The sequence below is a fragment of the Fonsecaea monophora genome (assembly GCF_001642475.1).
Source record: "Fonsecaea monophora strain CBS 269.37 chromosome Unknown Scaff47, whole genome shotgun sequence".
NCBI lineage: Eukaryota > Fungi > Ascomycota > Eurotiomycetes > Chaetothyriales > Herpotrichiellaceae > Fonsecaea > Fonsecaea monophora.
The window spans coordinates 166,168-179,441 of record NW_019173978.1 but is presented as its reverse complement, the minus strand read 5'-3'; the positions used below and the strand labels follow the sequence as shown (position 1 = coordinate 179,441).

Genomic DNA, 13,274 nt, shown 5'->3' with positions numbered 1-13,274 from the left:
TCCAAATGCCACAGCTCAATGCTAGCAGAGACTTACCGAGAAAAAAAAAACCACTCGAAAGAGCAAGGTTTAACTTACCACAGACGAGATTGATCCCGGTTCAGGGGGTCGAATCGAGTCTGTGGAAAAGTTTTTGTAACTCGGCATTTTCGTCCTCGCGAGGGATATTTGTGAGTGAGTGAATGTGTGTGGATGAAAAGGAGATGGGCGGGTGAAGGACTTCAGACAAGCGACGGAGATGGCAATGAAGAGCTCCCCAGTTCCACGACCATCGAGTTGGTTGATGCGTTGAAGGGGCTGGAAGCCACCCTTTCACTCCATGTATCACTACATCTTCAGACTGGACGACCTCCCTGGCGAGGCTGAATGTCCATATGAACTTCATACCGCATTCCACCACGTCGCTAGTCCACATCATCCACCCTATCCATCCATTCTTCAATTATTCAGTGACTTCTCCCACCACGCACATCTTTGGTTTGATGTATCATCTTTAACCCGTGCCACCACAGTCGAAATCGAGTTCATACTGGCATTTTGACCCTGCATTGGGAACGGTGGCAGTCCCTGTCCATTGGGATTGCCCGACAAGATGAAGTTCGCGAGGTAGGCTTGAAGGGTTTTGGCCACTGGGGCAATCAGGTCCTGCGTGAGGTTGGTGGGTTGGCCATTGTAAAAGGTATATGGCACATCATATCCATGGAAGCCAGGCGGCACGGCGAATTGATACGAGTACGTGTTGTTGCTGTAAGCTTTGTTGAGGAAGTAGGTGTTGCAGGTGAAGGATGATTCGGTGACGAACAGGATAGTTCGCTCAATGGGAGACTTATAAGGCTGGCTTCCATCGTAGACAGCTGGATAGAGTGTTTTGACAATGTAGTCAACCGCCGCGGGAGGTGTGCCAGGATTCAGCATGACTATCATGTTCTCCAACTGGTCGTCGGTTTGTACGTAGGGTGGCGTGAAAGATGGTCCCTCGCTGAGTGTATGTGACACCATGACGCTCACATTCTTTGCAAATGTCCCTGCATTGAGCAGAGTACCAGGAAGCGCGGGCACAAAGACCCCATCAACAACTGGCCCGTAGGTAAATCCTCCATACTGGGAGGCTCCCACCTGCAGTGCATTGGCTTTGATTACTGCCTCAGAGGATGCTTGTCTGGCCTCCTCGATTGTGCTGACATTGAGAAGCGCCAGAAACGACTGCGTGGCGTTTTCCTGGACGAAATATGACGGCGTCGGAAGATAGCCGGGTGATTGCGAGATGGCTTGCTGGAAAGGGACTTCCTTCAGGCCCCCAAAGGCGGTGATCTGGTGGACGATTGATCCGCCTCCGGCCGACTCGCCCATGACAGTGACTCGATTTGGATCGCCACCGAACAAATGGATATTGTTCTGCACCCATTCTAGAGCCAGACGCTGATCATAAAGGCCTGCATTAGACACTCCTCCGGCTGCCTGCAAGGTAGGGCCTGCAAGCCAACCCATAGCGCCTAGTCTGTAGTTCATGGCCACGAAGATGACGCCCTCACCTCCGTTGGCCTGACTAGCCTTGATGAGACCACTAGGATTTCCAGATCCCTCTTTGGATCCGAGAGTATACCCGCCGCCATAGATCCTGATCTCAGTAAGAAGATGGTGTCGACATCAAGCTCGTTGAACTTACCAGACTACCACCGCAGCACCCGCATTTTGACGTCTTCTGACTCTACTTTTCGAGCCGTCAAAGACCTTTTTGGGCACAATCACATCCAAGAATAGGCAATCTTCAGACATCCGTGGATCTGGTGGGGTAGGCTTAGCATTTTGCAAGGCAATTTGAAGTTGCTCCTCGGCCTGGGTGTAATTGAACGAGGTCGCGTTCCCTGCAATGAGATACTGAACGAACTCGGAGGAGATTGGATACCATCCCGGAATAGCTTGTGGACAGATTCTGTCGACACTGCCGTTCTGCACCACATTGTTTCTGCCACTGGGTGGCACAGGAGCAGCAAAGCGAAGGTTACCTATTGGCGGCTGCGCATAACGTATATTTGAGAAGTTGTACGTCTGTCCGGTTTGCTATGAAGTGGAGTCAGTTTGAGCGAGATTCTGTTTGCGACTATCGGAATACATACGTTGAAACTGATCGCCTGATGGATTTCATAGCCGAGATCAACCTGAGGAAGCGTAGCCTGCGTGTGGACAAGCGGAGTCAGAAGAGCAATCGCCACAAGCGAAAAGGTGGTGGATGACAGCATTTCTCCGAGAATTGATCACCGGCGGACCTGTCGAGCACCTAAGACAGATCTCAGCAAGAGAGCATGGATGGGGGAGCAGCGTGCATATGAAATACTTCTTTACCGACACTGTGTTGGAGAAGATTTGGTCAGAGCCAGTGACTGGGGCAATGGTTGACGCGGGCTGGTGCAAGTCCGTCCATCGACTGCGTGTCCATGAGTCGAGAGCAGTTTCTAGCTTCCGGATCGGGAAATAGCTCCATGCTGAACACGGCAATGAATTTGAGGGTCGGACAACCCCAGCTATAGCTAGTCGGTAAAAACGGGGTTACCAGGGTCGAGCATGATCTGCCTCGGTATCATATCTGGGGAGACGAGCCAATACGTTTGATCCGTCGGCCACTTCCAGGGGAGGGTGGCTAGAAGACACAAAGCCAACAGAATAAGGTGGCCCATTGACGTCAGTATATCGAAAGCTGGCACGGTTGGCATGAGGTGGTGATGCCGGATCACGGCGGTGTCGGGAATGTATCCATCTCCAGGCACACACCCCGCGCCTGGAAGGGTGGTTGGCCGCGAAGTTGATTCTTTTGTTCTTCCGCTCAACTAGAAATGCAACTAACGAACAGCTGCCACACCATGTTGGATGATGATTTGATCTGTCAGAGGTACGACGTATTCGTGGACTGGTGGAGACGCAGCACCAAATACGTGGAGACGCGGGGAGGTTGTGTGGAGCAAACAAGAATACAAGCTTAGGTCATGATGCAGTCTTCGGCAATGTCATGGCAATGCTGGTCGGTCCATTATCAGTCCGAGAGAATCGTGGTTGGCACGGTTGGAAACAATAGACGGCTCCACAAGGTCGAGACAAAAGGAGACAAATACCTGTTTGTGGCTGGCCAGGAGAACGAAGCTTCTTAAAGAATGTGGATAATGATAAGTTAACGATAATAATACACCAGCAGCCAAACAGTCAAGGGAGTCCAGCACCCATTGCAACCATCTATCTTCGGCCTTGCTTCACAATCCCTCGTCCAAACCATTTAGGAATCGCACCAACAATCACACTGTGTTCAGCCTCGATCAGCACCAGCGACCTTTCCGCCACACCTCCTCCGCATTGGCCTTGCCTTTGCTTTCGGGCACAAACACAACCACAAATATAGCCCAAAAAACAGCAACACCCACGAAAATCCACCACACGTTGTGCGTAAGGACCTTGTTCAAGACAGGGAAGAACATGGCCACCAAGAATGTTGATAGCCAGTTGGCCGCAAGTGCCCAGCTAGAAACAGCCCCAACGGCTTCAGGTCCGACAAGTTCGCTTGCTAAGATGAACGGAATCGGTCCAAGCCCGACACCAAAACTGGCCACGAATAGTGCAACGGCAACGATCGTGAGGGCTTGAATGTGCTTTGCGAGCCCGGCGTACAACATCCCTGATGCCGCACCCATCCCTATAATCGAAATCAGGAGGCAGGGTTTTCGGCCAATTTTGTCAGGCAAGGGCGCTGCCAAGATTGTCACCACCACATTTACACTTGAGACAATGACCGTGACGAGGCCAGCGTGCTTGGGCATGACCTTGCCCAGAATGGCGACGCTGTACATGACGACGCTGTTGATGCCACAGAGTTGTTGAGCAATCATGGTGCCCGTTACGGCGATCAAGGGTCGTCGATACTTGGGCATTTTGACGACAGCAATGATAGATCGGGCTGCTTCTTTGAGTGGCCGCGCACCTCTCGGAGACGCAAGGAGACTTTCCTCTTCTGCTTCTCCTGACATGTCCCAGCCCTCCATCTCCTCTCGAATATCCGCCGTTTTCCCTCTGAGGCGCTGCAGGATTCCTCGGGCCATTCGCGGTCGATTGTTTGCCGCAAGCCATTTGGGAGTCTCTGGCGTGAAAAAGAGGCCCACAAACATGAGGCCGGCAATGAAACCGCCCGTGGCCAGCACCCAGCGCCATTTGTTGGACTTGGACAAGAAATAGCCGAGGAGTTGGGCGACAACGATGCCAGAATTGATCTGGACCTGAGTGAAGGCTCCGAAGAGGCCACGGCGCTTTGGGGGCGCCACTTCCGAGATATAGATGGGAGACACGACAGTGGCTGCACCGGCTCCCAATCCAGAGAGCGCACGACCCAGGGCCAGCAGCCATAGTTTACCCGCCAGTGCTTCAGCAACAGGTCCACCAGCCAGGAAAAAGGTTGCCCACCTCAACGCAAACAATCGACCGAACTTTGTCGCGACGGCACCGCTGAAGAGCGCTCCGAAGAGACCACCGACGGTAAACATGGACTGCACCATACCCCATTGGAAGTCGTTCATGGGAATGCATTGAGGAAGTCCGAGGGCTACATAGCCGGGGAGTTGGTCGACTTGGCAGGTAATGACCTTCTGAGGGGCATTGAGTTCTCCCTGGTGTTTGTCAGTCATGTCTCCCCATCACAGGTTGTGGCCCGGCAATACTCACCAAGTGGTAGCCAAAGAGGAGAGGACCAAGGGTGACCACGTAGACAGTGGAGATGAGCAACAGGGTGAAACCTTTCGGCTTTGGAGTTGCCATCAGGCCCTTCGGGGGCAGACCCGGTGAGAGATTGACCTGCGTGTAGAGCCCATAGCCACTGCTGGTCTTCGTCAGCGCAGTTCGTCCCATGTTGAGGAAGACAGTTGGTGATAGCATACCAACCCAGAATGCTCTCAGGAAGACCTCCCTCTTTTACTATATGGACCTAAACACGCAAGTGACGCGATAACAGGGGAACGATACTGGAGCCCAATGATGTAGATTGTTGCGTAATGATGCAGATTAGCTGCGCACAGGCAGACAGATTGTTTAGATTCCCCATGGTTGATTGAGAAGGAAGCGGCGCCCTCCGATGAAAGCATAGCAGGAGAGGACGATGGGATTGGACGCCGTAGACGACAAGGAAATGACTAAGTCAAGCCAGCGCAGGCCAGCGCAGGTAGGCGCAGGCAGGCGAACGGGGCAAAGTGCAGCCGTGCCGTGGCCTCACCACATCCTATTGGTCAGCACTCACAATGCCAAGTCGTACATCAAATCGACAGGCTTCGTACCAACAACACCTCCTGTTGCCTCTCCGCAAGGCTTGCCGTCGCCGTCTTCAAACCTCGCCTCCATCGCCGTCAATGTCGATCCTTTCGCCTCCATGGGATTTTATGCTTTTCGATTTAATGTGCATCTGACTATCAACTATTTTCTAACAAATTCCCATCCCGCGGCCTAATTACAAGAAAGGCGATTTGTTTGCTGATCCACAAGACTCCTTGGTTGCCACTCGACTTTGGGCCATCCTTGATCGGCGGAATCGGGCGGAGGCTGCCTATTCCACGTTGTGAGAGACAGCCTCACCGGGGTTGTTGGCGAGGCAGATGAATGCTGCCCGTTCGATGATGTCGGCAACATCGTTCCGTTCGTGCTAGATTGGACGTCTGTTCAAAGCACAAAACACCCGAGCTCGTACTTGGGGGGCTTGGACGAAATGTCGATTCCTGGCATGTCCCGCTCAGGCACGAGTCTGAACATTGCCCAACAACTCCGAAAGTCCACTCAGTTGGCTTTAGATGGTATATTCTCCTTCTTAGTGTTCTTCCCTTTCGACCCCTTATCTTCATTGGCTGAGCAGTGCAAACGGAGCAAGCTGATATAAACCGCTAGATTCTGGCCGGGGCCATGACAAGAAAATACCGGGCAACAACTATACAGCGAAGGTTAAAATCGGCCACAAGTATACTATCATCGGTTTCATTAGCAGCGGCACCTATGGTCGAGTATACAAAGCTGTAGAGAAGAATCCAAAAAGTGATTCGACCAGTCCTTCAGGGACATCTCCGCCAAAGGAACTATATGCCATCAAAAAGTAACGTCACAAGATTTTCCTTTAAGCAAGGTCTACTCTGACCCACAAACAGATTCAAACCGGAGAAGGAAGGAGACAATGTCCAGTATACAGGATTGTCTCAATCTGCTATTCGGGAGATGTCGTTGTGCACCGAGTTATCTCATCCAAACGTGGTTCATCTGGCCGAGATCATCCTCGAGGACAAGTGTGTCTTTATGGTTTTCGAATACTGCGAGCATGATCTTCTCCAAATCATTCACCATCATACCCAGCCGACCAGGCGACCCATCCCCGCTACCATGATCAAGTCGATCCTATTTCAGCTCCTCAATGGCTTGTACTATCTCCACCAGAACTGGGTGATTCATCGTGATTTGAAACCTGCCAACATCATGGTCACCAGCTCTGGACATGTGCGCATCGGAGACTTGGGACTTGCCCGACTCTTCCACAAACCTCTCTCGTCACTATATTCCGGGGACAAGGTCGTGGTTACCATATGGTACCGTAGCCCCGACCTGCTTCTGGGTGCACGTCATTACACGCCGTCCATCGACCTCTGGGCTGTCGGATGTATCTTCGCTGAACTCCTAAGCCTCAGGCCAATCTTCAAGGGAGAAGAAACAAAGATGGATAGCAAGAAGACGGTACCGTTCCAGAGAAACCAGATGGGCAAGATTGTGGAAATCCTGGGCATGCCTCGACGAGAAAACTGGAAGGGCTTGGTGGACATGCCGGAATATCCGCAGCTGCAGTCACTGATCGTGTCGCGTGGCGGAATGCCAGGAGGCTTATATCCGAACCCCCCTACGTCTCTGAACCGCGGTTCTGGTGGTAACAACGGCAGCGGTCTGGAGTCGTGGTATAACAACTGCATCCGGCACGCGAGCTACCCTCCAGACAAGTCTCCTGGCCAACGCGGGTTCCAGCTCTTGTCGGAGTTGTTCGAGTACGATCCCGACCTACGCTTGACGGCCGAGCAAGCTCTCCACCACGAGTATTTCAGAAACACCGATGATGGGCCGAACAAAGGCAAGATCTGGGTCAGCAACAATTGCTTCGAAGGGCTGAACGAGGTGTATCCACACAGGAGGGTAAGCACTGAAACGAATGACATTGGGACGGGCAGCTTGCCAGGGACGAAGAGAGGGGGCTTGCCTGATGACACGCTTCTCCCAGCGTCAAAAAGGAGATAGCATTTCCATGACTCTGACCTCAGCAATTGGACGCCAATGTTGTTGCAACTTGACTCGAATTCTGGCGGAAACCCACGATCTGTCCTCACTTGGAAGAACCCCTACACGAAACGTGGAGTCACATCACATCCCTCCCAGGCCCGGCTGGTACAGTGCAATGCGTTTCACCTAGCTCTACAGCGCGAATTGGCCACGTTCACCAACGAAGAACTTCGGGGCAATTGGAGTAATTCTCTCAATTCGTTGCCCTCAGAAGTCTTTTGGCACTACAACGGGTGCAGATTGAACTGACGATGCACTTATCTGCGACTGACTCGGATCTTCTCGTGGTGAAAATGGAAAAGAGTCAAATCGTGCACATCGGGGCGGAAGTCACGTTGGCTGCACGAGGTTTATTGACACCACAACTTGGATGTCGGGGCACACGGGACGGTCTGTTATTCGGTCTCACGGCTAGGATTTGGAGTTTCGTCCATTTTTTCAGCATATGACCAGCCTGGGGTATTTGTTTGGTTTGCAAAAAGATGCAATATTTTTTTGACACTGTGACCAGAGCTCATTTATGCTTTTCCCTTTTTCACAGGTCTGTTCTTTGGATTGTCATTCCACCATTTTTCGTAAAGCTCCGAGCCTCCATCTACCAGTGGAAAAAAGGGTTCCCATTGATACCGCCGTAGCCGTTGATATGCCATTGCTAATCATAGACAAAGGGTGAGGGTCCATCAGATGCTGCACATGCAATCCCTGGCCAGCGCTCGACTCTCCGCAAAGGCTCCCCATACGACTCTCGTCCTGAAAAGCTCGTCAAGACGAAATCTTGTTTTGTCCGCTCCGCGCGAGGAGAACCACCCGTCAATATTTCAGATGATCCTCATTCTCGTCTCCAACCACCCCAGTCACCTCCCCGACACACATGCATCAATAATCGGAAGGAGAACCCCTTTAAGCCTGCGCGGTCTTAGCGGCCTGCTGGGGGTTGACCTTCTTACCGTCCTTGTTGTATCGGACTCGCGGGGGCGGGGCACGGTTTCGGCGGCCGATGCGCGACCGGACTCGCACAATCTTGCCGTGGATGGCGCACGACACGCAGTACTGGAGCTTCAGGTACATCTTGGGGACGGCGTAGTCGGCGAACACGGACGCGTCGGAAATATCACCTATCCCAATTCCTCGTCAGTCCACACAATTGTTTTCTCATTCCCGGTTTGAAGGGGGCTTTCCATCCTCAACAAGAAGTACATACGGATTGCTGCCGATTCGACCATGTTACGGATGGTGAATCTCTTGATGGCTTTATCTTTGGGCACGCAGCGAGAGCAGTTGGAACACCGAACGGGCTTGACTCTGCCTCTGCCCTTCTTGTTGCGACCACTGGTCTAGTCAGAAAATGTATTGGACGGCACTGGGGGATGATGGCATACTTGGAGGCTCGTTTCTTGACCATTTTGACGTTCGCTAAGGGTCAGCGGTTTTCGAAGGTGTGCTTAAGAGCCCTCAGAGCGTCGTGAGGGCAATGGTGGAGGTGATAATGGCAGGATCGATGTGTGAGGTGCAGAAGAGCTGGGCGTGGGCAATGCGAAATAATCCCAAAAAGTGCATTTTTCGAGGTGCGGTGGGTGCCAAGTGTGACTTCGGCAGCTAGTCCCAAAACAGCTAGCAATAGGTCTGTAACTGGTAACCTCTCTGAGGGCTTGGCAAACGGCCTGCCACCTACAACAAGATCAGTCAGATAGTCTGCCACTCGCATTAATCATTCAGTTGATTCTGAATGCCTGTGGCTTACGTATGTATATCATCACCTACGCTGTACTCATAGGACTATCAATGCAGCTTCAACACGGAGAGCCTGGAGAAGTGATCGTAGTAAATGCTATCAAATATTGCAGGAGTTTCTCTGTATAAGTGCGCAGGGGATTTTGTTTTGTTGTTGCAATCCTTCTCCAAATGGACCCATTATTCGTCAGACAGTGCTGCCAGGCTCTTCAAGAGGTTCGGATTGCGCTGCTTGGTCGGACATGGCGAGGCTGAGTGCATCCTCGTGCCTCTCCAGACTGCACTAGTCCGTATTTGGAAAGGCCAACCAATTGCGCATCTTTCCCTGCGGCCATGATTTTAAGCTATTTGTCGACCCAAATGTGGTAGTTCTTTGAGCAGCTGTTACCGCACTGCTCTCACGGCGAAGACCGTGTTGGCTTCTTGCTTACAATGTCGCTGTCAATATGCACAGAATGCCTTTCACGGCTGCGGATCTCATCGACAACTCCCAAAAGTCTCGCCATCACCGCAGCGACATGGACTCAATCAACGTCCTTTCACAGCTCAGCAGCACAATATAAATCCCCTTTGCTGAAGAAGAAAACCTCCCAATCCGGCAGCGGACCTCCCAGAGCTCGTCAATCCCAATCCGCACGCCTGAAGAAAAAGAGCCGCGATCGTCCCAAGTTACCTCCAGTTGGCGAACGTCGAGCCCAACGTCGTCGGATCGTCCTCTCCAACACCAATGCCTTACCCGTCTCGGATTTAGAGACATGGAGTAAGGAGAACTTGGTCGACGAGAAGTTTGTTGGACACATGTTGGCGCTTGATGGTGGTCTGTTGGATCAATTGAGGGATTCAGGGGCGTTCAAGACTACCCAGAACTGGAGTCTCTTTCGCAGGCCAGCGACTTTAATACGAGAGGAGACACTTCGCATTGCGAAAGAAATGCAGGATGTCAAGCAGGAGGGCGAGAAGAAAAAGGTCGTCAAACATCTAATAACTGGCGAGAAGGCTAGTGGGAAAAGCGTTCTCTTGTTACAGGCCATGAGCATGGCATATATGGATCACTGGATCGTGCTGAATGTCCCAGAAGGTAGGCAGATTTCCATGTTCATCCGTGTTCATAGGCGAGATCACTGACTTTCGACTTTTACAGCCCAGGACTTTGTCAATAACACGTCCTCATACGCGCCACTTCGACACGCCGAGGACGAGTCTGAACATATGTACATCCAACCACACCTAACCCAACTCCTGCTCACCCGCGTTGCCACCTCGAACGAATCGGTCTTGAAGTCTTTGAAACTCAACCACGCTCATCCCAAGACACTCTCCCTCAAGAACAACTCCACATTACTGGATCTGGCTCAAAAGGGCGCAGGTGACCACCACCTCTCATGGCAGGCATGGCAAGCCTTCTACAAAGAGCTTACCGAGCCTGGAAAGGACCAGCGTCCACCAGTTTTGCTTGCTGCCGATGGCGTTGAGCATTGGATGGGGCCCACGGCATACCGCGATAGCGACCACAAAATCCTGCATGCGCACCGATTCATGTTGGTGAAGCAATTCGTCAATCTCTTGTTCACAGGCACCACGGGAAATACGTCGCCTTTTATCAATGGTGGCATGGTTCTCTTCAGCACCTCGGGCTCAAATGCTCCCGCCTGCCCGACTTTCAAGCTCATTCTTTCTCAGATGCGGGCCTTCCAAGAGCACTCTATCTCTCCCGCGCACCCAGATTTCCCCCTGCCAAAGCCCTACAGCAAACCCGACCCGCGAGTTTTGGCTCTCTCTGGACCAGCGACCCGTGGAGATTTGCATCTGCTAGAGTTGAAAGGCTTGAATAAACTGGAATCGAAGGGTTACCTGGAATATTTCGCAAAGAGTGGGCTTTTGCACCGACGCATCACAGACGGTTTGGTGAGTGAGATGAGAGGCTTGAGCGCAGGCGGCGTGGTGGGTGAGTTGGCAAAGTTGAGTAGACGGGTGATTGCTTAAATGCGGCGAGCTTACTCGATCGCTCTGGTCATTTGTGATATTGAATCTGCATGTAGAACAGAAAAGACAAAAGGGTTCTGAGAGGGTCAATCGAATTTGTTGTATTTACTGTACACCAGAGGATCACTGGAAAGCAGCCGATCTACAACATCGCCTGGCCTCGTCCTCATACCTTCGAAGAGAGATGTCAGAACGAGAGTGCGTTCCAGACAGTATAGCCGAGCTGACTCGTTCAGACCGGAACAGGACATGCACCAGAGAACTACATCTGTATACCTAGGTATGTATATATGTATGTATGATACAGATACGGATACAGCTATCAATCTTGTGTCCTACCGTAGCATAACACTACACACGCTGCTCATTCGTGGTGAGACGTCTAGAGTCGAGAGTGCAGAGGACGGGCACGTTCGAATCGGGATCATTTACTCTAGGGACCCAAGAAGATATTAAGACCGTCATCGACACGTTGGAGTGGTGTACAAGGTTCTGACGGAGGTGGGCAATGAATTAATCGCAAATGGGGGTTAGACACAAAGGGAGAGAGCAGTAGTTGCGTCCAGAAGATAGGTATGTAGGTGGGTAGGTAGGCACAGAATATCTGACATATGTAAGTCTCCTCCTCCTCCTCCTCCTTCTTTCCTCTCCTCTTCTCAGGCCCGAGAGAGCAGCAGCCTGCCACGCTTGCGTCTGCGTCTAGGCAACCCAGCCGGCCGTTCAGGGTTCCTTAGTCTCTCTCTTCAATTGTGTCTGTTTCACTCCCTTGTATTGGTCCTGCTTCTTTTCTTCTTCCTCTTTCAGTCTGGTCCAGAGTACGCTTGGGCCATCTGTCAATGGCCTAGAAAATTGCGAGGGCGTTCGGTGGGCTGCCGACTCCGCCGGGCACGTTCAATGGGATACTTGTCAAGAGGAACTCGTAGCGGCCGACTTTCTTGCAGTGCTCGCCGAGAGCCTTCAGGTCCCACAGTTCGCCGATGTTGAGGCCGAAGAGAGAGAGGAAGTATTGATGGAGAACTGGAGAGCGCAAGGGGTTGTTAGCCAAAAAGCAGACTTCGTAGGCGAATTGAACCAAGGGCAAATGAGACAGAGCGTCCCACTGCGTCAACTTTGACCCAGTGGTATAGCGAGAGAAGACAAAGGGAAAAGGAGCTTACCAAGGTCTGCAGTCGTGCCCACCCGGTTGCCTTCGTCCTCGAGCGTAGGAGGGAGCACCTCAAACGCAATCGCGTCTCCCGCAACAGCAGCAAAGTGGTGATTCCATACCCACTTGGCCGACTCTTTGCAGCCTTTGACGCCGACTGACTTGTGAGTGCCTAGCATGCGTTCCTGCTCCTCGGCACTAGCAGCCCCTAGGTCTTCTGTGAAGCCGGAGCGAACAATCAAGATATCCCCGTGCTTGAATTTCGTGCCCTGGTGAGCGGCCACGGCCTCGAGATCCTGCACCGAGATAGCGTGCGCTTCAAAGCAGCTATACTTGATGCCCTTGGCTTCAGCGTAGGCACGATAGTCGAGGAGGACTCCCCGTCCCACCAAGCCGCCACGGTCGTGCCAGTGGTTTAACGTGGGAAATGCCTTCTCAAGGTCGACGTGGCCGAAATCTTGAATCAGCTGCTCCTTCTGCAGATCGGCGCCATTGTAGCCGAGGCCGGTGGGTTGATGGCTGAAATGCACCAGACTGTCCCATTGCGAAGAGCATTGCGTATTGAACTCGACCTCATCATCGAACCCCGAGAGGTGAAGAGGGCTGTCTTTGAAAGAGAAGACCTTGTGCACCAAGCCCTTGCGTCCGAAGCCCGGCTTCTGAATGGCGCCAATGGGCCAGTTGAGGGATACCGAGACACCGTCACGAGCCTCCTTGAAGGCCTCCTGTACGACTTTCGGGGTCAAGAGGTTTATGCAACCAAGATGGTCCTTCTTGCCGTCCTTGTCGAAGAGGCCCCATGCACACCCATGGGGCATGCCCTCGACCTTGGGGAGGGAGTCGAAGTCTGGAAGGTTAGTGTAGTCTGCCATCTTGGGAACAAAAGAGCTAGAATGGAGTATTCAGTATTCGAGAGGGATCAGGAAAACTGGGAAAGGGAATGTGTATCAGGACGAGAAGTAAAGGGTCACACGGTTAAGTACGACTCGCTCGAGTCAGCGCGGGGGGACTCTGCAACTCTTTTTATAAGGTAATCGGAAAGAGGTCCCCAGCATATCAGATGCTCGTAAAGCTGAGCTGTGCTTTCCCC

The 13,274-nt window shown here is 52.2% G+C and overlaps 6 protein-coding genes across 6 annotated transcripts; 2 read left to right on the top strand and 4 right to left on the bottom strand.

Moving 5' to 3' along the window:
- Window positions 1–438: 438 nt before the first annotated feature.
- AYO21_06686 (hypothetical protein) lies at window positions 439–2,240 on the bottom strand (the record flags this gene model as incomplete). The annotated part of the gene is made up of 3 exons (XM_022656645.1): window positions 439–1,618; window positions 1,667–2,061; window positions 2,118–2,240. The coding sequence occupies 3 exons, from the start codon at window positions 2,238–2,240 to the stop codon at window positions 439–441; spliced, it is 1,698 nt and encodes a 565-aa protein (XP_022511087.1).
- Window positions 2,241–3,305: 1,065 nt separating this feature from the next.
- Window positions 3,306–4,881, bottom strand: AYO21_06685 (hypothetical protein; the record flags this gene model as incomplete). The annotated part of the gene is made up of 2 exons (XM_022656644.1): window positions 3,306–4,643; window positions 4,699–4,881. 2 exons carry the CDS (start codon window positions 4,879–4,881, stop codon window positions 3,306–3,308), a joined length of 1,521 nt encoding a protein of 506 aa, XP_022511086.1.
- Window positions 4,882–5,728: 847 nt separating this feature from the next.
- AYO21_06684 (hypothetical protein) lies at window positions 5,729–7,284 on the top strand (the record flags this gene model as incomplete). Its single annotated transcript, XM_022656643.1, has 3 exons — window positions 5,729–5,813; window positions 5,905–6,106; window positions 6,159–7,284. 3 exons carry the CDS (start codon window positions 5,729–5,731, stop codon window positions 7,282–7,284), a joined length of 1,413 nt encoding a protein of 470 aa, XP_022511085.1.
- Window positions 7,285–8,226: 942 nt separating this feature from the next.
- AYO21_06683 (40S ribosomal protein S26E) lies at window positions 8,227–8,728 on the bottom strand (the record flags this gene model as incomplete). Its single annotated transcript, XM_022656642.1, has 3 exons — window positions 8,227–8,441; window positions 8,528–8,655; window positions 8,706–8,728. 3 exons carry the CDS (start codon window positions 8,726–8,728, stop codon window positions 8,227–8,229), a joined length of 366 nt encoding a protein of 121 aa, XP_022511084.1.
- Window positions 8,729–9,489: 761 nt separating this feature from the next.
- Window positions 9,490–11,040, top strand: AYO21_06682 (hypothetical protein; the record flags this gene model as incomplete). Its single annotated transcript, XM_022656641.1, has 2 exons — window positions 9,490–10,135; window positions 10,199–11,040. 2 exons carry the CDS (start codon window positions 9,490–9,492, stop codon window positions 11,038–11,040), a joined length of 1,488 nt encoding a protein of 495 aa, XP_022511083.1.
- An 841-nt stretch (window positions 11,041–11,881) lies between these two features.
- Window positions 11,882–13,056, bottom strand: AYO21_06681 (hypothetical protein; the record flags this gene model as incomplete). The annotated part of the gene is made up of 2 exons (XM_022656640.1): window positions 11,882–12,057; window positions 12,198–13,056. 2 exons carry the CDS (start codon window positions 13,054–13,056, stop codon window positions 11,882–11,884), a joined length of 1,035 nt encoding a protein of 344 aa, XP_022511082.1.
- Window positions 13,057–13,274: the final 218 nt, after the last annotated feature.